At 35.4% G+C, this 26223-nt stretch overlaps 1 protein-coding gene across 8 annotated transcripts in view; it reads right to left on the minus strand.

Annotated features, from left to right (window-relative positions):
* CCSER2 (coiled-coil serine rich protein 2) overlaps positions 1 to 26223 on the minus strand; it is a 76626-nt gene that overhangs the window by 16908 nt on the left and 33495 nt on the right. For 7 of the 8 annotated variants that reach the window (XM_063337706.1, XM_063337704.1, XM_063337705.1 and 4 more), the window contains exons 5-10: positions 21853 to 21943; positions 18451 to 18613; positions 17608 to 17803; positions 9020 to 9103; positions 7084 to 7170; positions 5228 to 5326 (exon numbers count right to left, since the gene is read on the minus strand). In XM_063337706.1, coding sequence (XP_063193776.1) covers positions 5228 to 5326; positions 7084 to 7170; positions 9020 to 9103; positions 17608 to 17803; positions 18451 to 18613; positions 21853 to 21943 — 720 coding nt within the window. The remainder of the gene's footprint in view (positions 1 to 5227; positions 5327 to 7083; positions 7171 to 9019; positions 9104 to 17607; positions 17804 to 18450; positions 18614 to 21852; positions 21944 to 26223) is intronic. The other variant, XM_063337709.1, reaches the window with a different exon arrangement.

Here is a 26223-nt window from a genome sequence, read left to right on the forward strand (position 1 = left end):
AAAAGAGAAGTGATTCAGAATTTTAAACACCAGGCAAAACAGGAGACTCAGGAGTGAAAAAAGAGCAGCTGAAATAATGCAGCCTACAAACCAGAACAAAGTGATGAATGTTCTTCAGAGATCCGGATGAATTGTACAATGGCTGCTATATACTTTATGAAGTTCTGACCCTAACTGCATTGGAAAACCTGTTTGGTTTGTTGGGTTTTTTTTTGGTTTTTTGGTTTTTTGTTTTGTTTTTAAAGGCTACTATGAGGATATTAAGGCCAGAGTTTTCCATTGCTACGGAGAGACCTCAACCTTAGAATAAGCAGTCACGTGAACAATTGCTTCTGCCAGAAAAGGATAAGAGAAATATTTCTAAGCTATTGCTGCACAGTAGTTTTAGGCCAACAGCCAAATATTCCAGCTCTTTTCCCAAGGATACACCAATATCCAAAACTGCTACTGCTTTAAAAAGTATTTTCTGCTGCAGAAACACAAATACAGGGAAAGATCCATTTTTATGCATACAACTGGAGCCTTCGAGCACTTCCAAGAAGAGATGATTTTTGCTGCGTCTCACCTAGCATTGCCAGTTGTCTCATACAAACTCAGAGCTCCACATCATGAGCAAACCTAGAATGACACACTTCAAGCATCAATGCAAACGAAATGTTTCAGCAGCAGTCTCCTCTTGGTAGCCTAGCACCCAGAAAGAGATTATGAATGAGCAGTTCTGACACACAATAGTCTTTTTGAAAATATTCAGGTCAAAAAACCCACCCCAAAATAGAACAGTCTTATGTGCTGGTTTACAGAAAGCCAACAAGAATTGCCCGTGAAAGGTTTAAAGGACATCTCTTCTGTGCATGTGCCTACGCATTGTGCACTGTTACTGTAACAGAGCAAGAAACAGGCACAACACGACGATCTAATCCAGCCATGGTACTTTTCCACCAAGAATGTACATTATAATGGATCAGCAAGTGAACCGAGAGTACTGCACAAGAGAAACCTGGGCCCAAAGTGAAGATAAACACAAATAGAGCCACTAGGCTTCAAAACCTGGAAGTTTAAATTCATAATGGCAGAGTCAAAGAATATAGAAACTTTAAGGCCAAGGTAGGAGATGACTCAGAGACAACAGTAAACGAAGACAGCCAAAGTATTATGAAGGTTCATCAAAACAATTGATGGGAAAGGCTTTGGAATGACAAACTGGAACAATACTCAAATAGAAGGCAAAGAGTATCTCTCAGTGCAGAAGCAGAGAACAGATGTAGCAAAGAACAAGAATATCCATGCTCCCAGGCAAACTGCATTTTCTCTTGCCATTTTACTAGAGACAAGAATGAATTTGTACACACAATCCAGAAGCAAAACTTATTCTCATCGCTGTGTACTATTTCGAGACCAAGGAGAAGAATCGGCTTTTACTGTACACTATCTACTGTTGCAGGGCGCGGAAGAGCACCCATGACTGAGGAGGAGTTGTGTTATGCTGAGGAACTGGACCTCAGGGGCCAGAATCCTTTACGGACGTCTTCATCTGTATTCAGGTTTTGTAGTTTGCTTGCTGGTCTTTCACTTCTCAGCATCTGCAAACAACCTTTCCAGTTTGAAAAGCCAAATCATTTGTCAACATAAACTTGACATCTAACCCCTTTACCCTCAAAATCTTAAAAAAAGTCAGTGTTTAGTAATACAGAAACAATGCTGCAAAGCCAGCAAGACAAGCGTGGCAATGGATACTTGCATTTTTCTTCTTTGTAAGTTCTGTCCATCAACATTAATTTCTTCAGGTAATTTTATGTTCAATACCTTCTTCCAGGTTTTGGGGTTGTTATTCCCTCCCCCCCTCCCCCCCCCCCAAGATAGTTAAATGATAGGCATAAATTAACTGGAAGTGAATTCAGTATAAGAGATCTATGAGAAATCCTTCTAGAAATGTCATGGTCTACCTGTCAGTGAATACTTGTACAAGCCTTTATCCTGAGGATGGCTAACCAAAAATAATGTTTCCCTCTAAGTTATCATTGTCTATACAAACAGTCAGAAATTACATACAGTAGTTTTGAACATACTGTCAGGCCACTGCTTACACGAAACACCATGTAGCAGACAGTGTCTAGGCAATAGGTTAATTCTTAATATGGCTAATTTTCAAAACACTTATTTTCAGCCACTAAGTTTTATTACATGGAGTACTAAGTTCCAAGGATCAACCCAAAGTTACATAGCTTCCATTTATGTTTATATTTACATTTAAATAGTAAAAAAATCCTAAAAAAAATCCCCTATGTGGTCTCTAAAGAGAATAACACCAGACAGGTTTATAATCACATCAGGATGGGCCATTTCTTAGAAAAATCTGGTAATAAAAAAAACAGATAAGAACATGACTTTCTAAAAAGAATATGTTTAATGATATTCACTTGCCTGTTTACTGGGAGAATGATGAAGTGATCAGAAATACTAGCTATTTCAAATGGACAGTGGAACGGCAATAAATTGTTGCAATTCACGTCGTCTTAAATTCCTAACTGAAATCTTTTAATAGCCAATTTCCACTCTCACTACTTCCTAGTTTATTGTAGCATCTATTCTTTAGGAAACTCTACATTAACAATGTTTGTTAAGCATGTTTCTGGAAGCATTTAAAGTATTTCTTGAAACGGTAAATTACTGTGTGTTGCTAGACTATTATTTATGCTTTAGGAATCAATACTAGTATCAGTTCTGCTAGAATTTGTGAACTGTCAGAATAATCTGGAAAGTTACGATAATCTAAAAGTAATTTCCTGATATTCACCATCATTTAAACAGACCAAGAGGTCAACACTTACAGGAAATAATGAAACAGCTAAATATTTATCAACTTTGATAACTTTTAACAAGCTTAAAGGAGCAAAAAAAAAACTTATGCCTTAAAAGAGTTGTACTCTCATTGACAAGATTTCAATTATAATTTGTTTTTTAAAAGATGTAGTCTACATAAGAACTTCATCATTTCATAAACATTAACTACATTTCATGGTTCACACCATGTTTAGGACCAATAAAACTGGTTTCTACGAGCCTATGCTCTCAGTTGAAGATCATTACATTAAACTGAACAGGAATTTTAATAAAGCAGAACAATTATTTTGACTTTTTTTAGTAAGAATACATTTTACTCATGTGTCTCATGCTATTTCCATTTATCATAGTCCTGCCTCAAGAAAACAGAGCCAATTGCCTCCCCCTTCTACGGGAAGTGACATTTTACATCATCAGGCTCCAAATCAACAATGATTTCATGCCAAGGCATTTTCTACAATTATACTTCTATTAAGCCATGCAAGGAAGCACACAAATGCATGTTAGCAGAAGAATTATTAAATCAGGAAGTTGAAGTCTGATCATTAGAACTGGAACTTGGGTACAACAGCAAGACTATCGTCCCCCTTTACGAAATCCCACCTTAAGGAGCTCGTATCAATTGGTGTTTGCTTACAGAAAGCCTCCATGTAACTTACAAATATGCAAAGGAGTAGACATTTGAAGAACCATTCTGCACAAAACTTTTCAGCTACCATTTACAAAGATAAGTTCCTGAAAAGCAGTGTATTTTGAAAATGTGTCAATACCTCATGGATTTTCTTAATTCCTTTATCAATTTTCATGAGAATCTTTACATGTAGATAAAAACACTGAAATGTTTATAACACACATCTAGTGACCACAGGTCTACACACGTATGTATGTGTATCGCACATGTATCCATATACAAATATACACACACTCAACCACGAATAGAGGTCCTTTTTCCTTTTTTTTTTTTAAAAATTATATTCTCCCTTAACCCAAATTTTCTCATGACCAAAAAAGTGTCTTTTTGAACAAAACTACTGAATAACTTAGAAACGTATTTCAACACAATCAAAACAGACAGTTGGGCTAAATGACTACTTTTACCTGAGATGCCAACTCACATTTGCTATCTTTTCCAATATCTTTGTCTTACCACTGAGCACTGGTTGCTCAAGCTAAAGCTTCTGCAGTTAGCAACTGATTTACAATAGTCACTGATTTGTTTCTGAATTTCTGTGGAAAATGATAGGGGAAAAAAAAAAAAAAAAAGGAACATGGAAGCAACAATAGCCACAACACAAGAGGTCAAAAACACCAAAGTAACAGGAAAAAAAAAACATAAACGGGATAAACATCAAAGACATTACACGTATTTTCTGGAACAGAGGTGTCAGAAAAAACTAAAAGCTACTTAAGGTTATGACCTTTTTTATACTGGGTTCTTATCAGACAGAAGTCGGTTGGAAAGCATGACCTCAACAGGATAAAGCTGTTTGCTAGCAACTGGTGAACATACAGGGTGGTGATATTTCTACCCTAGCTCTATATATCTAAAAGAGTAATTTTAGAAGGGGAGTAAGGGGGATTTATCTTTATTACAATCTTACATCAAGGCTGGGTAAAATAAAGAAATAAAAAATATAACCCATTTTAAACCTTTTAAAGAAATCTTAGGATTCTCTTGCTAGAGCAGTAGCTTCAAGATCCAAAGACTATTTGCTGGTGACTGACAAAAGCCTTGTTTATCATTCAAAGGTAATTCCTTATTATCATATAATATCAAATGTTGTCCCTCCCCCATCTTACATATTCTGTTACTGTTCCATAAAGAATGTAAGTTTTATGAAAATGTGATTCATGCAACAACATATGGGAATGAAGATGTCCTTTGTCAAAGTGATTTTCACCCAATGATTTTTTGAATGAGTTGAGTTCTTCAAATAAATGATAAAACTAGAATTTATTTTTTTATTCAAAAAGATTAACTTTTGTTTTTACACTTATGGACTGAAACTTAGAATACACTGTTGCTTTTCTCAACAAATGTGAGAACACCAACAATGAAACTTCAACCAGGAAAAAAAAAAACAAACCACAGATACCTATGATTAGATATACAGCTTGTACTGCTTGTAACTTAAATAGTGCAAAGGGTGATTATTTTAAGAAGAGACGTCTAAAATTTAATTACTTATTTTAAAAGAAATGTTTATAATAAATGTTTAAATAAAAGGGTTGCAAAAGACATAAGGAATGCACAGCAGGAAGGATACCACTCTCACATACAGCACAATGTCTTAAACAAGACCAACTTGTGTGACAGCAAAAGTAATAGAACTGGGGAATGAAATGCAGAAAGTTATAACCAAGAAGGACTGGCACTTTTACTCACAGAACTCCTCCTCCAGGAGGTTTGCGTAAATTTATCAGCATAAGCACACGTTGCCCCTGTAGGTTTCTGACTGTCCTTCTGGCAGTTACATCTAGTGGCCTTAATCACCCCCAAAAACAAAAAGAAAGGAGGATTTGTTAGAAAATAATTAAGCCTCTTGAAAAGCACAGTCAAGGCCCTGTGTTCAAATATCACGCATTACTTGACAGTAGAGAATCATAGAATCGTCTAGGTTGAAAGGGACCTTTAAGATCAAGTCCAACCATTAATCGTAACACTGCAAATCCACCACTAAACCATGTCCTTAAGCAGCATATCTACCCATCTTTTAATACCTCCAGGGATGGTGATTCAACCCCTTCCCTGGGCACAACACAATTAAACTATAGAAATTAGTATTTACAGTGCTGCACAACCATCTCTTTTCCCAAAGTATATTTAGAAATAACCTATAATAAATGCTAACTTTTGGAAACATTTTTCAATTTACTTAAATTTCTGAAGAAACACATTCTTTAAGTCACCTTTCAATAATAAAAAAATATAAGTTTTACTCGTCTTTATGGCAGAGCTCCTTAGCTGCAACAAAGTTTTCAGTTACTACAGAAATTAGGTATATGACCTAGCAGGGAAGGAGAGAGTTCCTTAAAGAAATCTTTGAAGGCTGATGGCAAGAGTGAAAAAAAATCACTTATTGCAAACTACTGATAGACAAGACAATTTGTTTTGGTATGCTGTGATGTGCAATCTTCTTGTTTAAGAAGCAGAGCAGAAAGCCAAATCTTAACCTCTCATTTTTGTTTTAGAGGGAATGATCACACGCTAGACAGGGAGAAGATGAAGACCACACATCAGTTTCAGTATGTATTCAGTTTAGTATGAGCATATGTACAAATGCACATGCTAAACATTTCATTAGAGATTATAGTCACACAAGACTGATATCAGTCAGTGACTATATATCATCCGGCCATGATAAATACAGTGTGCCCCTCTTGGCATATCATCTATCCTACCTTTAAGATCCTGCTGTGGCTTGAAAACGTGGGGCTATTTTACAGTGTTACAACAGGTGAATTTACCAGAACCGAATGCAGAGATATGCATGGCAAAAGCTAAAGTTAACTTAAAACAAGAACAAAAGCAAAAACGCATATGTAACTTTTGCCTGAGGACTTCTGTGTCCACTTGAACCTGATTTATGATGAAAGTGCCCCCACAACTTTCATGCCTTTGGCCAATTTAATCTTACTATTCAATATGCTTTGTTTTGTTTGGGTTTTTTTTAATGAATCAATTTTGAATACTACCTTGCTCAGCTTTAAATTCCATGGTGGAATTCTTTATTAAGCTAACGGACAGTAGGGGAAAGGAAAGGGAGAAAAAAAAAAACAACAAAAAAGCTTCAAAGCAGAATGACAAGCCCAAAACTTCTTAATTTTTGAAATACTTTAAGCATAAAATGCCTTATCTTTGCTCACTGTTATTTCTGAACAGCTTCTAGAATTATGTTCAAAGTGTTTATTTTGGAAATGAAAGACATTTAACAATTGTATAAACATCCTTGCTTAGTGCTACACAGAAATCATGACTGGCCTACAGAATTAAAGATCCCAGGTGTAGAGCTGCAAACAGAGTAGAAGATGTAGAATCAGTCTAACTGAACCTTTACGGACCCATGAGTCAGGTGGGTCTAAAAGAACCCAAATCTACCTTTGTTATAAAGGAAGTGTAGGAAAAAAAAAAAAAGAATCAGACATCTAGCCCTCTTAAAGCCTTCATAAGAATTACCCATTGAAGTTAACACTCTACAGTGCACACTTGGGATTTTGTTAAATGTTCAGCGTTATACTTACAAGTTGATGCTCTAATTTGTTGATTGTTTCATCCTTTTTCTTCAGTTCATCTTTAAGCTGTCTGATCTCATTCAGCAGATCATCCATCTGCAACAGAAAACCTCTTATTGCCCACTGTTCTATAAGGGCTACATAAACCTAAATCAACACCTCTATACAGGACAGATTACATCAGATGTTCATGGAGGACTGGCAGTAGCAGATGCTTTCCTCCTCTTATTCGCATGGTGAGATGGGCTGCAGGCATGCAACCTAAAGCGTAAGGATGCTTGACTAGAAGTCTAAGAAACAGAGTTGGGCTGACCCACTAAATTTTCAGGGTCGGTCAGTCAGTCAACTGTATTTTTGATGTAGTAATTCATCTGTTGTACAAGCAACTGATATCATGCAGATAAACATCCTTAGCCATCAAATACTACCTATATTCCTCTTTAACCTTTAAGCTTCACTGTTTCTTGTTGTTGGATAAGTGAACTGCTATTTAAAAAATCATTAACACAAAATCATAGAAACAAGAAAAAAGACATTTAGAAACATAAGCATAACTATGTTTACTGAATGCGAACAGCACAACTGATTTGAATACATCCTACTAAAAACTGAAGACTTAAAATAATTATGCAAAGTTCAGAGACTAAAAAAAAATTGGTAAACGTGCAAGAGTTTTATTTTTTAAAATAACTTTTCATCACAAGATAGTTTTAATGTATTTTATAACTGTGCCATTATAGCTAGGCCATAAATCAAGGGGCATACTTCCATTTAGTAGTGTACGTCTACTACTCCAGTTTCACTGAAGGTGTTATTACTTACTGCTTTAGGACAACAGCCAGACTGATTTGTGCAATTTTTCAAACCATATACCAGTATCAATTAAAGAAGTGACAATTCAGTGTCAGTTAAACCTAGCACTTTTTTGTTACAAAGTTAAAGCAATACTTTTCCCTCTACGAATTAAGACTAAGATTCTAAGATTTTGAGGGAGATGACTGTAGGACAAGCACAACAAATACATCAGACAACAATGAAAGAGAAAAGAAGGCATAAATGTTAACAATGTAGATACCAGGGTTGATAAAGGATGATGCATATGGATCTACAGCTTTGGCAAACCTTTTAAACCCTGAAACCAAGATTTGGACAGACAACCTTCAAAGAGGAATAAGATTTTAAGTGTTCTTCCCTTTCAAGAAGTATAATCTCATTTTATCTTCAGCAAGTATGGTTCCCCTCCCGTAAGTGCAGGAATAGAGAACTTTCTATACTGGTTTTACAGTAAGAGCCTCGAGCAATGTTATAAAACCTTATCACCATAGAAAGCACATTACAAGTCTGATCAGAAAGGATGATCCTTTTTGGAATATCCATTGTGATTGCTTCTTCCTTTAGTACCCATTCTAAAACAATAAACACATCTTTGACTTTGTGGGGTTCATGTTGTTTTTAAGTTACATCTGCAATACCTACATTATCTCAGGGAAAGCTTACTTTAGATGAAAGATATTTTAAACTGAAGTCAACAATAAGTATAATGAAACAGAGCAAGTAATTCAATAAGTATGGTATGATTACACTTCAAAGCAAAAATTGCCTTTTCAAATTCTAACACTTATCAAGCAGGCAGAAAGTTCTGAAAGAAGTTACTCTACTGCTGTTAATTCCCCCATGACTGCTACAAATGCCTAAAGGCAAAGTTATTTTAATCATTTAAACAGTGCTAGCATTTGTAAGTGTGTATTTTAAAAGGTCAAATAAACCCTTCCATTTTAACAAAACTGAAAAGACAAAGTACATAAATATTTGCTAGGTTTGCATTTAAATAGATGAAAGAAGCAAGAAACACTACTTCACAGTGACACAAAGTTTTTGGTTTGTGTTTTTTAAACACAAACAGGTTTATATCTCTTATTCTGTAGAGTAAATCAGTGTCATTTACCTTAAAAGTTGACTCAGGTTCTTGTGGTTCTGGACTTGACGGAACCGAGAGCGGGATGTCTTGGAGCGACACATTTTCATCATTCTATCAGAGAACAAAAACAAGAACAAAAGCTCAAATTACTTGCTGAAACAATTCCCTTGTAGACTTGCTTTCAAGGATGGAGTCACACCACCTCTCTGCCGAACCTGTTACAACATCTGACCTCTGTCACTGGGAATTTTCTTCCCACCCCCGCCCCCAATAGGAAAGCCTCCCTTCCTGCAGCATGTGTACAGTGCCCAGGTAAGGGTCATCAACAGCCTCCCCCTCCTCACAAAGCTGTAGGAACAGCTACAGCTATGTCAGAGTGTGTGGATTTTGTGCAAAGATCTGGTAAAAATTGGCCAGTGTGTTCAAATGTGTTACATCAGGAAACTTTTAAAAATCACAGAGCTTTTAACTACAGACAGTTATATTTAATTTCCATCACCTAGATGTAATTTTATATCTTGCAGGTTTTGGTATTGTTTTGGTGGGGGTTTTTGGTTTGGGGTTTGGTTTTTCATGTTTTTCTTTGTGGTTTTTTGTTGTTGTTGGGGTTTGTTTGGTTTTTTTAAACATTTCTTGGTGGTGTTTTTTTTTTTAAGTGACTATTACTTGTGAGAGCAGTCGAATTTCAAGACTTCTCACTCCTTAACAGAGCAAGTATTTCGGCTTACACTGTCCAACAGGCAGTTGTATTCAATTCACAAGTAGCTGCTTGTCCCTTCTGGGCTGATCGCCAGCAAGTGCCAGGCTGATGAAGCAGCAGTTTACACTTTATGTTATGACCAAGTTTTAATACAGTGTTTTGAAATCTTTTTGCACAATAATATAATAAAGGCACAAACGGTATTTAATCTACAACATTTCTAAAATGCTAGAGGAAATGAGCAGCAATGAACAGACTTCAACATTTGTTATTTTAAACAACTACACAATCAAATACATGCTTTCACAAGACATGGCACATCAGACGGTCACAGTTATAATTATGAAGGAGTAATCATGGGAATGGAAAAACAGAAAACAAGACGAACTACTTCAAGCAAAGCATCTTGCACAGCTTTTAAAAGCTCTATCACTGATACCTCTGGTATGCCTTTTACTTCCATTAAAATGCATATAAGTGAAGCAATAAAACATTCTACAACAGCAGACTATGACCTAATTGCAAAGAAAGTTAATATGTCACATATTCTCTGGCAATCTAAATCAAGTACTCCAGCCATATGCCATACCTAATTAATATTCACTAGCAAAGCAAGAACTAAGTTCATTTGCATCAATTCCCTTACCACCGTCTTAATTATCTTAATACATATAATGAACACAGTGCAACTCGGGGGGGGGGGGGGGGGGGGAGTTCTAAAAGTATCAGTGGGAACTCAAGTGTCCCGATTTACACAAATGCTAGGATTCATCTATTAAACTTTTTTTTTTTCTTTTTCTTGCTCATCATGTTGCTAAAATGAGACGGGGGAAAAAAAGAAAAAAATCAGCAAAATAAGGCTATCCACGTACAAAAAAAAACCCCAAAAGAGATTAAAATTAGGAAAAAGACAATAGAATTAGCAAAACAAATGGTACTTATTATATCCACATGCTATTTTTGTTAGCCAAAAAATTGATGTTACAGTATCATCAAATTCCACAAACTTGGAAAGAACATATAATTTTAACCTTTAGGTAAAATTACAATAAGCTTTATAAAGCTTATCATCACATTGCAATAGGCAATATAAAAAAACTGCTAGCTCTTGGTTTTTACCTGACTAAAATTTCTACAATAGTAGAAAACATTATTTATTATAATATAATCATGTCTTTGGAGCAGTTGGACTAGACTCATTTGTGCCAAATGTAAAAGATGCTTACAAAAAACAGTAAGTCAGGATCGTTTGTTAGCCATATCAAACACAAATGCATCGAAAATAAAGTTCTACTTGGAAACACAAGCAGCAATAAAACATTTTACTAATTGCCTTTGCAGAACATTGCTTTGGAAAAATAGCAGTATTAGAAGGAAAAAATAATTACAAATATTATCAACTATTTCCTAAATTTAACAACTCAACAAACAACTCAAATCTAATACACTCTGGCAAGCCTGGTGCATTATTTCAAACATTATTGTCAGTTTAGGCGTGAAAATAACCTGCAGTATGTAAACTGACAGAGGACTAATGTTGCAGATATTCACATTTAACTAGTTATGTAGGGACAGTCTTCAGTTATAGGTTCATTATTTTAACCAAATTCCTATATATACATATATATATATATTTGCATGCAATGTTTAATCAAGGATATGCTCAAGAAACAGTCAAGTACTATGGCAGCGACTGATCATTTCACAGTCCTTTTCCTGTTGCTACGAGTATCAGCCATCCCTTTGAATTGCTACCTGCCTACAGTGATTTTCAACTCAGGCACATTTACTGGAAATTTTTTGGTTGACTTCAGAGCATACACTTCAGTTTTTGGCCTGTTTTGGGTAGTCCCTATATAATAAACTGAGGTAATTCACATGCCTCAAAATATTTTTTTGTAGCAGCTTGTAAAATTACAGCAAACCTGGAGTCAAAAGCCAATACAAAATACCCCAGCAAGACTTAGAAAATCACTGTAAGTTTACCAATAGCTACATAAAGAGAACAGATGGTTGTGGTGGAAGAAAAAAAAAAAAAAAAAACAAAAAACACACAAACTCTTTTAGAATACTCAAAGACTAAAACATAGCTCTGAAAAAAACCTTAACAAAACTTTTTGAGGACAAACCACATCTCTAACAACATTTTAGTACTTATCAGCATAGTGCCTGTACAACAAATCCAGAAGATTAAAGCTTGACAGCCAGGACTATCAAAGTAGCCCCTCATGCTAAATATTATTTCAGATTCATATTTCTTTTCAAAGCGTATGTGCTGAGAAACTTAATACCACCTTAAGGCTCTTAAAAGCTAATTTACTACAGACCCACTGATTTTATTGTTTTAAGATGAACTCAGTGAGAGTTACAGATACAGTTCTGAAATGTACATGTAGCTAAAATACATAACAATCCTTTCTTCCCTAAGCGTTAACACCGTCATGCACCTTACATCTCTGGACAATTAGTTTTCTACACATCAAACGTTTTTACATACTCACTCCCAAATGTTACAGCCTAACTGAAGCACTTACTTATATTCTCGAGTCTGCATCTGTCATTTTTAATCCAACTCAAGAATATGAGCTAAAGGTCATGGGAATAACCCTCCACCCCGGCTGTCACAGGTACACCACAATTCACCCCAATACAAATAGCCACAAATTGAAACCTGTATTCTTGAGTGGCTGTACTTAATATGCTCTCATGCCAACGTTTTACAAGGGTGAAATATTTATTATAAATGACACACAAATCCCTGTGCTTGCTTTACCTTACAAATTCCTAAAGGACTGACTTACTGCTTTCGGTAAACAGAATATTAAACATTCATTTTCATTTAGTAACAGATGATTATTTATGAAGAAGTGTATCAAATACAAGTATTTAGTCAAGAAAGGCCTAATAAAAAACCTTCCCACCTTTCTAACCCCCTGTGCTGATTATACACAGCAGCAGTTCACCGACTATAGACTGCTGGGCTTTGAACTCTGCAGTATTTCTGCTGATAAACAGTTCAGCAGCTCAATAACGCGACATTGGCTTGTATTTGCTCCTATCCTCTCAGCAGAAAAAATACAACCAAAAAAAAAGTCACGCTCTCTGACTAAATACACAATGGTAGTCCCTGGAACATATTTCAATTTTATAAACATGCACCTTCTACACAGCATATAGTCAGGGTAACTGTTCTCACTGTCTGTCCTTTCCATCTTGCCTTTTCCTTTCCTTTCTTTGAGTGGTATTACTTGCAGACTTTATTTTACATGTGTTTTTAGCTAAAGGAAAATGTAGAACTTCTAGAAATATAGAAGAGATGAGATTAAGGGTATTCTCTCTCAGAAGAAAGCTCACATATTTCCTCAGAGAAAGATACAAAGCTCAAGCTTAAAGACAATAGTTGGTTTCATTATACTAACATATTTTAAATTCTTCTGTCACAAAAATCAAGCCATTAGAAGCAAATGCATTTTCAGCAATTATCTTGTGGTTCCCTAACAGCATATGCTGCCTTTTAACATGCAGGATTTTAAAAGAATATACTACTAATAGCATACTAATAATTTCATCTTGAGAATTCTTCCAACATTCCAGCATCTACAGTTCATTAAGAAGTTGAAAAATGCTAAACAAACATTTCTAAAGTTTATCACGGGTTATTAAAGCTTTATTGAGGTCTAGCCTTTGATTCACAATTCCAAGTTTCTTTGGTACAAATTACTCATTTAAATAGTCTCCTTTGCTAACAGCATGTTTATAAAGATGCAAACGAAAATTCACTAAGTGCCCATCAGGTAGAGGGTGCTATTTACGTGCTGACTACTTCGCATTTTGAGTGTAGTTTCATTCAAATATCACTACAAATGAGTGTAATATAGTTTCCACTGCCCACTCTCCCAGACTGTTACAGTGACAGTTCAACAGCTAATCAACTGTTTAAGCTTTAAATTTGCCAATTTTATTTTGCTATTGTTTGTTGATTTCTTTGGTTCTGTTTCTTTCAAGCACAGTTAAGTACTGGGGTGAAGTATTTGTGGCTAAAAAAAGTGCAATTTATACAACTTAATCCATGACAGAAAGAAACCTTTGTATTTCATTAAATCTGTTTATTCCTTGTCTTCAGGCTTCTTATAACAAAGATAAATCTCTCTTACAGATCTCACCAGGTACAAAAAGAAAAGAACACAATGAATATGTACTTCAAAGGTACACAAGGGACTTAATCTAAAGCCTCAGCAAAAATATATCGGTGCATTTAACAATGTTGCACTACAGACTTCATTTTTTCATTCATACAAATGGGATAGTCATATCTGATAAGTTACAATGCAGATTTGTGCTTGAAAAATAGAATTTCTTTTGCATTCATTAAAAATGTTTCTTTTCGATTTATCTTTCATAAAACCTGCCTTCCCCAGAAATAAGGGCTTCAAAGTTCTTACAGTTCTGTGAACCGCTTCAAGTTTCAGTCTTCCTTAAAACATCAGTAAGTGCTTATCTGAGATAAGACAGGGTGGTTTCAAACCATTGCTGCCAGTCTTGAGAGGAGGTTACTACAGAGGATGGTCAATCCCTGCCTAGATCAAAGGCTCCAGGGCATCAGAAATAGTACAGTTCTAATTTAAATATGGATGTTCTAACACATTAGCTCTGTAGCCTCGACCTAGAGCAGCTAGACAAATGTCTAGCTCAGCTGGGGAGAGATACAGCCTAAAAACTAGAAAGGTCTTAAAACATTCGTTTTCTACAATATAATTCAACAGATAACTGAGAAAAACAGGTAGATGTTGACTAAGGTAATACTTGAAGGAAACTAGATGGTTCTCTGCTTTAAAACTGTTGGTCAGATGCATACATATAAATATAAACTGTAAAACTCAGTTATTAAGCTGAGTTGCTTATGATCAATGTTTGAACTACCTTCCCTCAGACCAGCATTGCTTCAGAACTTGTTATAGTTTGGGATATCAAATGATAACATACACAACCAGGGATGAAACATTGAGCTTAAGAGCCGTACTTTGATGTGCAGTCTCTGAAAATTTCTGAAACTCCTTGATTTTTAAGAAATTGAGGAGGAGGAGGAGGAAATTTTTTTAAGATCAGAAGAAAATTACTATTAAGCATGCAAATGAAGTACTTAGTCAATGTTTAAGAGCCATTAACATTTAAGTGTCAATTATTACTAGAGTTAGACTTCCAAAGCATTTTCTTCTTACACTACAAAGTTAGTGCTCCAGTTAAGCATTAACTGAGAACATTCACCAGCAGTTCAACATCTTCCTGTAAATGATTACAACTGCATCTAGTGCAAGAAGAACGTACATTTTTCACTCCATATAAGCTAGTATAACATCACTGCAAAATCAGAGTATGTTATACTTACTACAGTGAAAATTTTTAAAAACCCTGCATGAGATGGAAATCTCTTCCTGATGTCGCTGTCTGAAGACACACCAAGATGGCGGTATGTGAGGAAGAAGCAGACGGCGTGTGTACTGCCGGTGTTGTTAGCCTGGGCACATGGAGTTCAGAAAAGGCTAGACTACTCAAATAACTACTTTTTCCCCCCCCGCAAGCAGAACTGGGAACACAACACCAAACCCATGCTGTTGCAGCTATGCTGCTAGTAATATCCGAGATAATTTATACACGGTTACGTGAGCTACAGTCACAGCAATGAATCCAGTACAGCACATTAAGTCTCCATAGGAATCTGCTAGGTATACACTCATCACATGCTATGTTCTACAGTAAGCCACACTACAGTTGATTAGATAATTGTATAAAATTGAATTTAATTACTACATCTTACTATAACTGTTCCTGTGAGACCTCATGCATAAGACCTGACCAAAGCTCTATTTCTACCTATCCAAATTAAATAATATTGCTAAAAGTTATAACTGGAACAAGGTAACACTCATACATTTAAAAGCATAATATAGGTGAAGCAAATAGATAAGAACTTCTGCTTCCTTTACTAAAGCTAGCGTTTGAAAGGAGCTGACTTTGTATCTTGCTTTTTTACATTTTGTAAGAAAAGGCCTGTCTCATGACCCAGACTGAGATCAAGCCCTAGTTCAACGTTCAGACTGCTAAAGTTCATGTAATTGTTTTCAAAATTATATTTCTGTTCTTTACAATAAGTGAAAAAGAATTGCAATATATTTTTAGTCATTTCTGTTAGTATAAAGCTCAGTATTTTCAGGAAAAATTTCAACACTTAAAAATAAAGAAAAAATATTTCATACAAGTTTTACTCTAATTGTTTAGCAAATAAAGGTAGTAAAAGTCCGAAGTTTTCCCCTCTGTAGCAGGTTAATTTACTTTAACATTACTATTCATATTGTTTCATTAAAAGGCTGGAATACACACAGGAGAGCTGAATAAACATTCAGAACTCCAGTGATGAGTTTTGGAAGCAGCAAGTCAAAACAAGGGGCAGTTAGGTCAGGAAAATATAGAGAAGCATGCCTGATAAAGTTTGAAGGGAATAATATTTGTTATTACAAAATTCACTATTACAGGGACAGGGAGAAGATGAAGCCTCTAGCAAGAGAATAGCAGCAAACTTTGAAGAACTTTCTTCTGTGAGTTGAAGTTTTTTTGAAAACCTTAATCTGAGCTACTTGCGGCTAGGCTTGTGTTCGGTAACCTTTTAGAAAAGTCTGGCTATTATAAACTAGATCAAGATTTAAAAGACAATACACTGCAGGACCACACACTGTTTGACTATAACATGCATGCCTTTACACAATGAACTACACATACACAGAGCACCTATCTAGTTGCTCAACTGTCCTTGTGTTAAAGGCATTGAAAGCTCTGGATAAAAAGTTCCCTGCTATCTCATGTACTAATTGCATGCTTGAGGCTCTTGGGAGGCACAGTTTACGCACTCCACTACTCAGACATTGAGTTCTAAGAACGCACCTTCCCTCTCTGACACTACGTATTTTTGTTACAATTGTATTTCTGGTTTTGTCAGTGGAAAAGCATCTCCAGTATTCTCAGTTACCACAGGAAGCAAATACTCGCATTTCTAAAAGGCACAGTCATACCCTTGAATTAGCCCCAAGGTTGATTTGCTTTTTGTTTTGCTGTGTTTTGTTTTAGTATCTTATTTTTAGGGCACAAACTTCTTTCCATTACATTATCCTGTTAGAAATGAGCAGCAGTAAATCTAGTATTAAAGAGATCATACAGATACTTTTCAGTGTTAATCTCTACATGCCTCCATAGAAAGTCTCATGGACTTTTGTCTTTACGGCAGCAAAGGAAGTTTTGTATGTGAAATGCCATACTTCTGCCAAGTCATCCAGCAGTTTACCAACTCCCACAGTTTGTCAAGTTCTGAGGTGAAATGAAAAAGCTCCTTAAAAGCTTTATGACAATTCAGTGATTTCATACACTAGAAAGGTTAAATTTGAGCACTTCCAACAGGGATGACCCAGTAGGATTTGCTAAGCTTCTTGTCAAAACACACAGAGAACATGAAAAGAATGAGGAAAACAAAGCCTTAAGAAAAAGCTATTAGCATTGACTCGCTGAATGCAAGTTTGATCAATGGGATCGATTTTTATTTTTTCTTTTTTACTCACATCTTTTTAAGATCTTATTAAATAAAAGCTTGTCTTCACATCCACTGTTTTGTGTTTTTTTTAATTTAGCATTATTTCCTCAGAGAAGCAGAATAACAGTATTTAATATTTTTTGCAGTCAGTAAAGTGCTAAAAAAGAGGTAGAAGTAATACTATTTTAAAGGGCAATAAAAAGTGCACACTTTCTTGAACGCTATAATTCAATGTATAAAGGAAATGACAATAACCTAATAAGGCCAAACAGAACATTAGCCCATCTAGGCTCATTCTCCAATATGCTTTACTGCTTTTGTTCCATTTAAACAGCTCACCTGGTGTAGTAATCTCTTCAGTTTCAACAACTGAGTTTTTACAGCTGTGCAGTCTTGGACCATATGCCGAAGGGTCATTTCATCAAGCATCACAGTATTGTCCGGTAAGCCCACCAGCTGTCTAGGAGCCTGGTAAAAATTTGGTGCTCCATAGCTTTCAAAGTGACCAATAGGAGATTCTAAGTAGTTTGATCCCCTAAAAAAAACCCAAACACAACCAAAAAAAACCACAGTGAAGATAAGCTAGTGCTAGAGAGCATTTAGTAAGAAAAGAAGTATTGTGTAACATGGGCTATACTCACATACTGTGGCATACAGCAGAAAATAAATAAATCAGAAAATGTCAATACTTTTGCACTTAAATGCTGGGCTTTCCTTCCCTCTTGCATAAATCTCTCGCAGACTAACAACTACAGTACCCTAAAACCAGTTTGCTCATCAGGATTTCTATAAACTCTGTCATTCCAGCTAGCCTATAAGAACTATAGGATTACATTTAATTTAAAAAACAAAGTAAGTAAAAAGCTGTCCAAACTTTCAAAATGCAAGTAATAAGACAGTGTAATATTTTTCCATGCAACACATACAGTTATTTAGCAAGTGTTTATAATATCATATAAACACAAGTAAAAAAATATTTGTATTAAAAACCGTGACAGAAACAAGTTTGAAAATAAATTATTTTAAATGTCAGTGGTGTACCCACTGAGACATTCTAATTATAGACATACAACTATTCTGAAAATGTCTTGTACTCGTTATCACTTGAGACCCTTTAATGCTGAAAGAGATTTCTCATCACAGTATTTTAATTGTTTGGGAGAAAAGAGACAAGTCCTTTACCTGTTCAAATCATTTTTACCATGGATATAGTGATCAGTATGGCCGAGATGATAGTGATCCTGTGTATTCCATCGTTGCTGGGGTGCTCTTTTCCAGAATCCTTCCTGATGTTGCCTAGCATTTCTGTCTTGTCTATCATAACGGCTCATATTTTCACATTCCTCTACAGAGAGCATAAAGTAAAAAAAAAAAAATCATGAAATTTGTTCATAAGACCTTGTAAATAAGATATTTACTATGTGCTGGTAACAGATGCAGAGTAAAATCTGTGGGATTTTACTGATCTAAAAAAGTATGCATTATAGACCTGTCAAGCAGACCTCTATCATGATGTCACATTTTTACTAGAATATAAACTTGTTACAAAAGTAAGAGTAACCTGTAGCAGAAACTACAGAATTCAGCCTTAACATTATTTCTGGTTTAAGTAGGAAATCATTGGGAGAAGAAAAAGCTATGGGGAAGAAAAACTCAGAAGTAACATTTTCCTATCTTACTGACAGTATCTTCAGGCCTTTAAAAGAGTTCAAACACCACACAAACACAGAAGGACGACATTTTAGAAAAAGGCCAGTACTTCATTCCAAAACAGAACAGTTCCATTACTTACAATACATATATATCTCATCCTGTTCATCTTGTTTGTTTTTAAACTTGATAGACATTTAATCTTTATTTACCTGGACAGCAAGCATGATTTAAAACAAGCAAACAAAATAATCTCTTTAAAACGCTAACTTCTGCAAAGCAAAGCAGATTCCACAAACTTCTTAAGGGAACAAAAGCTATATTTGGCAGCAGCTTCTAAACCACTAGAAACAAAGCCAAAACAACTGCTATCTGTGCCGTCAGAGGAAAAAAAGAAAAAAAAAGTCATAAACTGCTATTCTGCCATCACACTTTCTCCTTCACTTACCCAAGGAGTTTTTTTCCTCACATTGTCAGTCCTTTGCTAGGAGAATATCTCTACACAAGAGAACATTGTTTTATTCGGCTGCCTACTCAGACTTAGTTGCGCATAAGACGCTCATAAACAGGCCTGCCTTCCTTCCTGCCCAGTTCCCAGCCTGCGTGTTGTTGGGAAGTGAGCCCAGTTTTACCCTGTGATTTAAAACTGCCATCCTCACTCCCTGCATACTTGTTGAGCTAGAACTCTTTCTATAAATAGCGTCCAAGCGGCATCCCAGACTCCAAAGTGAAACAAGGAGAGTTTCTGGAGACCTGGAAAGTCTTAAGAGGCTGACGTCAGTGAAGTTACACATAATTACGAAAAAAGTGTTGGCAAAAAGTGCTGTTAAATATTATAGCAAATACTCATACCTACACTTCAGTTTTTATCACCTAGTTCAACAACCAAAAAATTAGGTAAAAAAAATAAACTTGTTGACCTAAAGTAACAGAAGATTTCTTTTCCTTTAGAAGCTTCCTTCTACAGCTCCTAACACATGAAAATTCAAGTGGGTCTATTCAAAATAAGCCCTCAATGAGTTTATAAGTTATTTTATTATGATGATTTTCAGCTTTGGAAAATTGAGACACTGAGTAAAGACACACGGATATTAACAAACAAATTTTGCTTTTTCAGGTGGTCATGTTTACTTGAGAAAAAGCCTGGAGGTGGCTTTTGAATTCTTTTCAGATCCTCTTTGCTAAAAATTCAGTGGTTTCAAGGTAAGAAGTGATTAGAGCAGAGATACCCAGTTTATGCCACATTAATTTTATATTGAAGCCCAGCTTTTAAAAAATGCCAAAAATAATAGTAATTAGCCAATATTGATCTCAAGCAGTACGTTTGTCTTCCTGAATCAGCAGCTTACACAGCAGATTGTCAGTCTCACAAAACCTATTCCAGCTACACAAACATTATTGATACTTAGCTGTAGAAGTGGGAGTAGATTTAAGATTATTGTATCAATGCAATTAAGAAAGCAGGGAATTAAAAACTGTATTTGTGTCTGGATTAAATGGCAAACATTAACTTTTTACAATTTTGTGGCAAACATTCATCTTTAAAATGCATGTATTTTTAACAGTTTTTAAATTAAGATTTTGAAATGGAATTACTGATGCAGATGCAGTGCATGTTTTATAAAACATATGTTTTATAAACAAGGAACTTTATGAGAAATTGATATACCCTTTAAAGTTGTTTCTTAGTTTTTCCCAACAGAATTAGAATTACCCTTATTGAAAGGATGTCCTCTAGGCTTGGACTGTTATCCATTCTGGAAAATTAAAAAGAGTAAAAAATAAAAACTGTACACCTATTTGGGCTGAAAGGTTGAATACTAGCACTATTGTGAATAAGTACCTTTCACAAAAATACTTTGGAAAACTTATTCTGAGATTTGAAAGATTAAGTACTGTACTTCATATGTGCACACTGTTAAAACATGATATGCCACCACTGTGGTAGATGGAACATTATCTATGTATTTATTGTTATTTGGCTTCATATCTAACATACATGCAGGAGTCTTTACCCAAAGAATTCAATGGTACTCTCAAAAAACTGATTTTCCCCAAACTTTAGCAGGCAGCCAAACAGTACACAAAACAAGGAAAGCCTTTTTTCTTTCAGTGCCTGTTTGTACAGCGTAGGGCATTACAAAGGTCCACATTCAATGTTTCTGTTCATATGAAGATAACATTAGCCTCCACTGAACTTGCAGGTAAAGCCAATACCCATATTCACATGATAGTGAAAATTCTTATGAGTAGGTCAGGAATGACCAAAGGCAAATGCCTCAAACTTTTCCAGGCCGGGATGTGAAAAAGCGTGGTAACAATTTGCCTTACCTAGTTTGTTTTAGTCTGTATTTGTATTATTTTAGTGACATCTAGGTGCCACTATCCTCTCCATGAAAAGTTTGCCAGCATCCTCACTGACAACAAGAGTGCATAAAAGACATCTTGAAAAAACACATCTTAAATCTTAAGGCTTCTGTTACCCTGAGTTGTATAAAATCTATTAGGAGATATTGTCACTTCGTAGAAGAAAACAAATAATTATCTCAAAATGACTTACATTGTCATTCCCCAAAGCTGCAAAATGCTGTTTCAATGTTTTCAAATATAGTTGAAGCATGAGACTGAAGGACTAACTTAAAAGTTTTGTTCTACAAAAGTAATTTAAAGAAACAAACAGTGCGTAACAAGGCTGCATTTTTACAAGAGGCAGTACATTTCTAACTTTAGAATTCTTCAAATACATGTTCTGGGGGAACAGAAATATCACCACTTCCTGCATTTCAGAAAATAAAGATTTGTTACTTAGATAAAAAAATTATTTGAAGAGTACATTGGCTTATTAAAGCAGAAGTCAGAACACAATGCAACTCAAAAATCTCAAAAAGCCCATAATGCAGTTTCATAATAAGATTGCTTGGCTAAATTACTAACCTTTGTCATGAGGTGGGTCCTCAGGTAGGTCCACATCAAGCATGAGATCATCATCTTCAAGATCACACGAGTCAAGATTATTCAAGATATCCTGCAAGAAAGAAAGTGTGAGATATAGCTGCTTTCCTGATATTTCTTTTACCCTACTGTCATGAAAAGTTTACTTCAAAGCTTTGTTACATTTGCATTGTCCACATATCCGCTGTTATCAGCGCCCTCCTCTCTTTAGAGGACAAGATCAACCTTACTTGAGACTATCTATACAAACAACAGTCATCACACCTCTAGTAATACGATACAATAACAATGCTAGATGAAAAATATAGATTAACACCTTTTTCTGCCTGATGTCTACAGAATACTACAAAGATTTTCCTGTTCATTAATATCCTGCATTCTCCCCAATTTTGGAAGCATTTTAAAACTAAGTTACTTTGCTCACTTAGAATTCAAAAACAGCTTTGTGAAGAGAAGATGTTAAATCACCTTATTTTAGCTCTCATATCATACTATTGTAATATCATTGAAAGGAAGAGGGGAGGGAAACATGTTATCTTGACTTTTTGGGCCAACAAAACTTAAGATATACTACTATCAGCACTAAGCTCTGCTGCCTTTTGGCTTTAAGACCGTGGTTCATATATAAAGTTATTTCTAGAGGGACTAACAAACCTTCATGTTGTATGGGTGTACTAAAAGTATAAGAAAAGTGTAATAAAGTGTATACATAATACGTAATATTCTATTACTAGTCAGTCAGGTATATTAAAGGAAAAGGACTGTAGTGTGGGCAAGTCAAATCAGTGTTAAGACAGAAACTGACCCCTCATCCTTTAAGAATACCAACAGTAGGAAAAACTGAGGAGGTGAAGGCTCGGGAACATTCAGGTTCCCGAGCAGTCACATGCTGTTAGCACCAGGCTACTGAAAAGCCACAACAGGCAACACAGGGCAGTACTTGATTTAAGAACCCAGACTCTGTTTCACTTCATTAATCAAAGAAAGCTAAGCTTATTAATACCAAGTGATCATAACACAAAGTCGGTCTAAGGAAACTGCTAATGGTTATACAGCTCTAACTCTTCAGCTCTGTTTTCTCGCGTCCCACAAATAGAAGCCATGGCTTTAAGGACCAAGATCAGCCTCCAGCACTTCACATCTGCCTCTCTTCTAAGAGCAAACATGTAGATTTTTCTTTGGTTTAACAGCTACACCTAAAGATGATTCATGGGACCAATACTTAAAAGTTTACCAAATATTAAATAAAATACCTGTTTTACTAATTATTTCTCACTGGATAAAGCGATCACTAAATACTTAACTGAATACTTGCATACAGACTATGAATACACTTTCGCTTAGTGTATTCGCTTAGAAAGTATCCCTTTGCCAGCTACCATTTATTAGATTTGCTTTGTCAGAGATGTAGAGGTAAAGAAGAACATTACTAGGCATTTATCTAAACTGTTGCTCCAACTGTTCTTCAGCAGTCTTCCAATAGTGTTCACAAAGGACTACTATATTTTATTACAAGTCGTGGAAAAAGCCAAGTATATTTTAAGATTTTTTTAATTTTTTGTGTGAAACAGAACATTAAACATTTTACATTTCTGCAGGGGAAGTTATTTATTGACTTAGGAGGGAGAGTATGAGATGAAAATAGTTAATATGCACTTTTCAAAACGTGAGCAATAAAAAGGAAATATTGAATACTTGAGCCAGAACCACCTGTTTTTATTTCCAATTCCTACCTGAATTATTTTGTTTACATATAGTACCCTAAGTATTTCCAGAAAAAAAAAAGAAAAACCTACATATCAGGGCATTGTGAATAATAATAAAACCAACTATGGAAAAGCTTCACAGAGAAACAGAAGCCATTTATAGGAAATGTGGATTTAACATGTGGGAGGAACAAACTGCCTGTATATATTTACTTCTTTTTGTTTCCATTAATTTACATTTTTACAGGAACTAGAAGATTTTTAACTAACATGTATTTTTTAAATAATTCTGAAAAATGCAGGTGTGTTTGAGAGCCAGCTTTGGTTTGTTAGTTGATAAATTGTTTTTATGCCATGCTTTGATCTTCCACATTAGTATGAACAAGCATTATTTTATTCTACTGTGAGAAACTTAATGAGCATGATAAGTAAGTTACAAACAGTGGCCACAAACACATAAGAAAGTTGAAAACAATTGTCATTGCTGTGCAAAGTCATTAAAAAAGCCCAATACAAAAATGTAGTATGTCAGAGTGCTAACTAATAAACCAGATAAGCCACTTTACTATCTTTGTATCAGAACTTCAGAAGTCTAATGATGTCAGAGAAGGTCAGCATTTGAGATGCCAAACATACTTTTCTGTCAACAGCACATTTTATTATGTTTCCCTAATTATACATTCCTGCACCACGCTGAGGCAACTCCATGTTAGAAAACACAGCTGTGAATATAAAGCCTTTGTAATAGCTGGGCCATGTGTGAATTCACTTTGAGGATTTCCCAGTGCTATCTACTTGGGAAACATAATATCAAAGTAGATGTCAGCAACGTCATCTTGAAATACCTGTAAGATAAAGTGCAGGTTTCATCATCACATTAGTGCACATAGAACCTGTATTTACTGACCTCCATTGTTACTACTGTATAATGAACTGGAGCTCATTATACAGTACATGGCAGTGACATTGTTAATAATGTGTACCCAGAAGTTATCATCATGAAGCAGTTTTGGGCAACAAACTCAATGAGAACATGAAATAAACAAAAAGTTCTTCAAAGGTGCATCAACTGCAACCCTACAGAATATTACATTTCAGCAACTATTGAAAGTTACAGTAAGAGAAGAATCCTATTTTATTTGTATAGTTAAAAAGAATAACGCATATTAAAAGGGGGATGTAACTTCACAAGGCTGATTTAGCACTAGATTTTCAAGATGGTACAACCTAGAAAGAGATTAAGTTTGGGACTGTGAAATCCCAAATCAAACTACAATGCTGTCCCCAAGCTCTCCCTCCAGAAAGGTTTTCAACTGAACACAGGCAGCAGGGCTTTCTTCGCTTGATGCAATACAGCAGGAAAAGCATTAAGTGAGAAACAGATGATCTATGACCACTGGGGTAAGAGCTGAATAAGCCAAGAACCCCACAGCAGGAACACTCATATTGAATAAGGAAATGGGAAAAGACTAAGAAAAAAGGCAAGGGTAAGGCTGGCGAATGATTACACCACATTCAGCAAGTTTACTTCGATGTTCCTCAAATTCTTTCTGTAGGGAATGCCCTCAGGTCCTATGTCTTACCAAAGGTTAATCAAGCACACACTTACAACTCACCTACAACAGCTTGGGGGTTTTGCCTAATTTGTTGGATGCACAGCATTCATAATTTCTTCCTCAAGAGACATAACGATATTAAGTTCCTAAGACCAATGGTTTGAAGACTGAGGTACTGTAGAGCAGCTACGTTTGCTGAAGCTGAACAAGTTTGAAGTTCAATATAAATTATCTCCATCAAAATGAACTGGAGTAGCAAAATATTCATTTTAAAGAGATCAGTTTCTAAGAATTCCTCATGCTACATACATCATAAGGTTCCACTGAAGAGCAGCATTTTTCAGTCCACCAACTTAAGTTCAACTTTGTTAACAGCTAGACCTAGGCAAGAGGTCTGATTCTCAGCTTTCCCATTTCTTGAGCTAAGTATGTAACGCAAATCAAAATAAATTACAGTGTGCCCAAATTAGAAGAAGGATAGAGGTCTACATTTCCTCTCAATTATTAAATGCAAAAGATGTGGACCAGTGAAAGCTTATGACACAATGTATATTACACTGGAATTAGAAAAAAAAGAAAATAAAAAGGAAGAAGTCGGGCACTGGGTTAGTACCGAAATACAACTCAATTCCAGATAAGCAACCCACAACCAAATTATTTTGGAGAGTGTTCAGAGAACTGAGAAGAGCCTGAGCTCAAACTACCAATTCAGTAGCCATGCCAAGGAATGCTGTCTTGCTTGGAATGCAATTGCATTGAGGGAGTCATTAGGAATGTTTTACTTTTTTTGTTCAAGATCTCAGACCTCATTCATTTGTTCTACCTTTAGAAAGTAGGCTGTTAAAGGAAAATAACTATTTTTGTTACTCATTTAGTAAGTTAAGTCTTGCTTCCAACAATTATCATGCACTTCTGAAACTAGCAGAAAAAGTGCATGTGAGCTTTTACTTCCATTAAGTATTCTATAGCGACTACTGAAATTGAATACACATAAAAATTTATTCAGTTTGATTTACTCTACATTTTGATTCTAGCAAGCCTATATGCACAGTTTCTTTGGTCTTTTAATTTCTTGCTCAAAAAAGACCTTA

The sequence above is a fragment of the Chroicocephalus ridibundus genome, chromosome 6 (assembly GCF_963924245.1).
Source record: "Chroicocephalus ridibundus chromosome 6, bChrRid1.1, whole genome shotgun sequence".
NCBI lineage: Eukaryota > Metazoa > Chordata > Aves > Charadriiformes > Laridae > Chroicocephalus > Chroicocephalus ridibundus.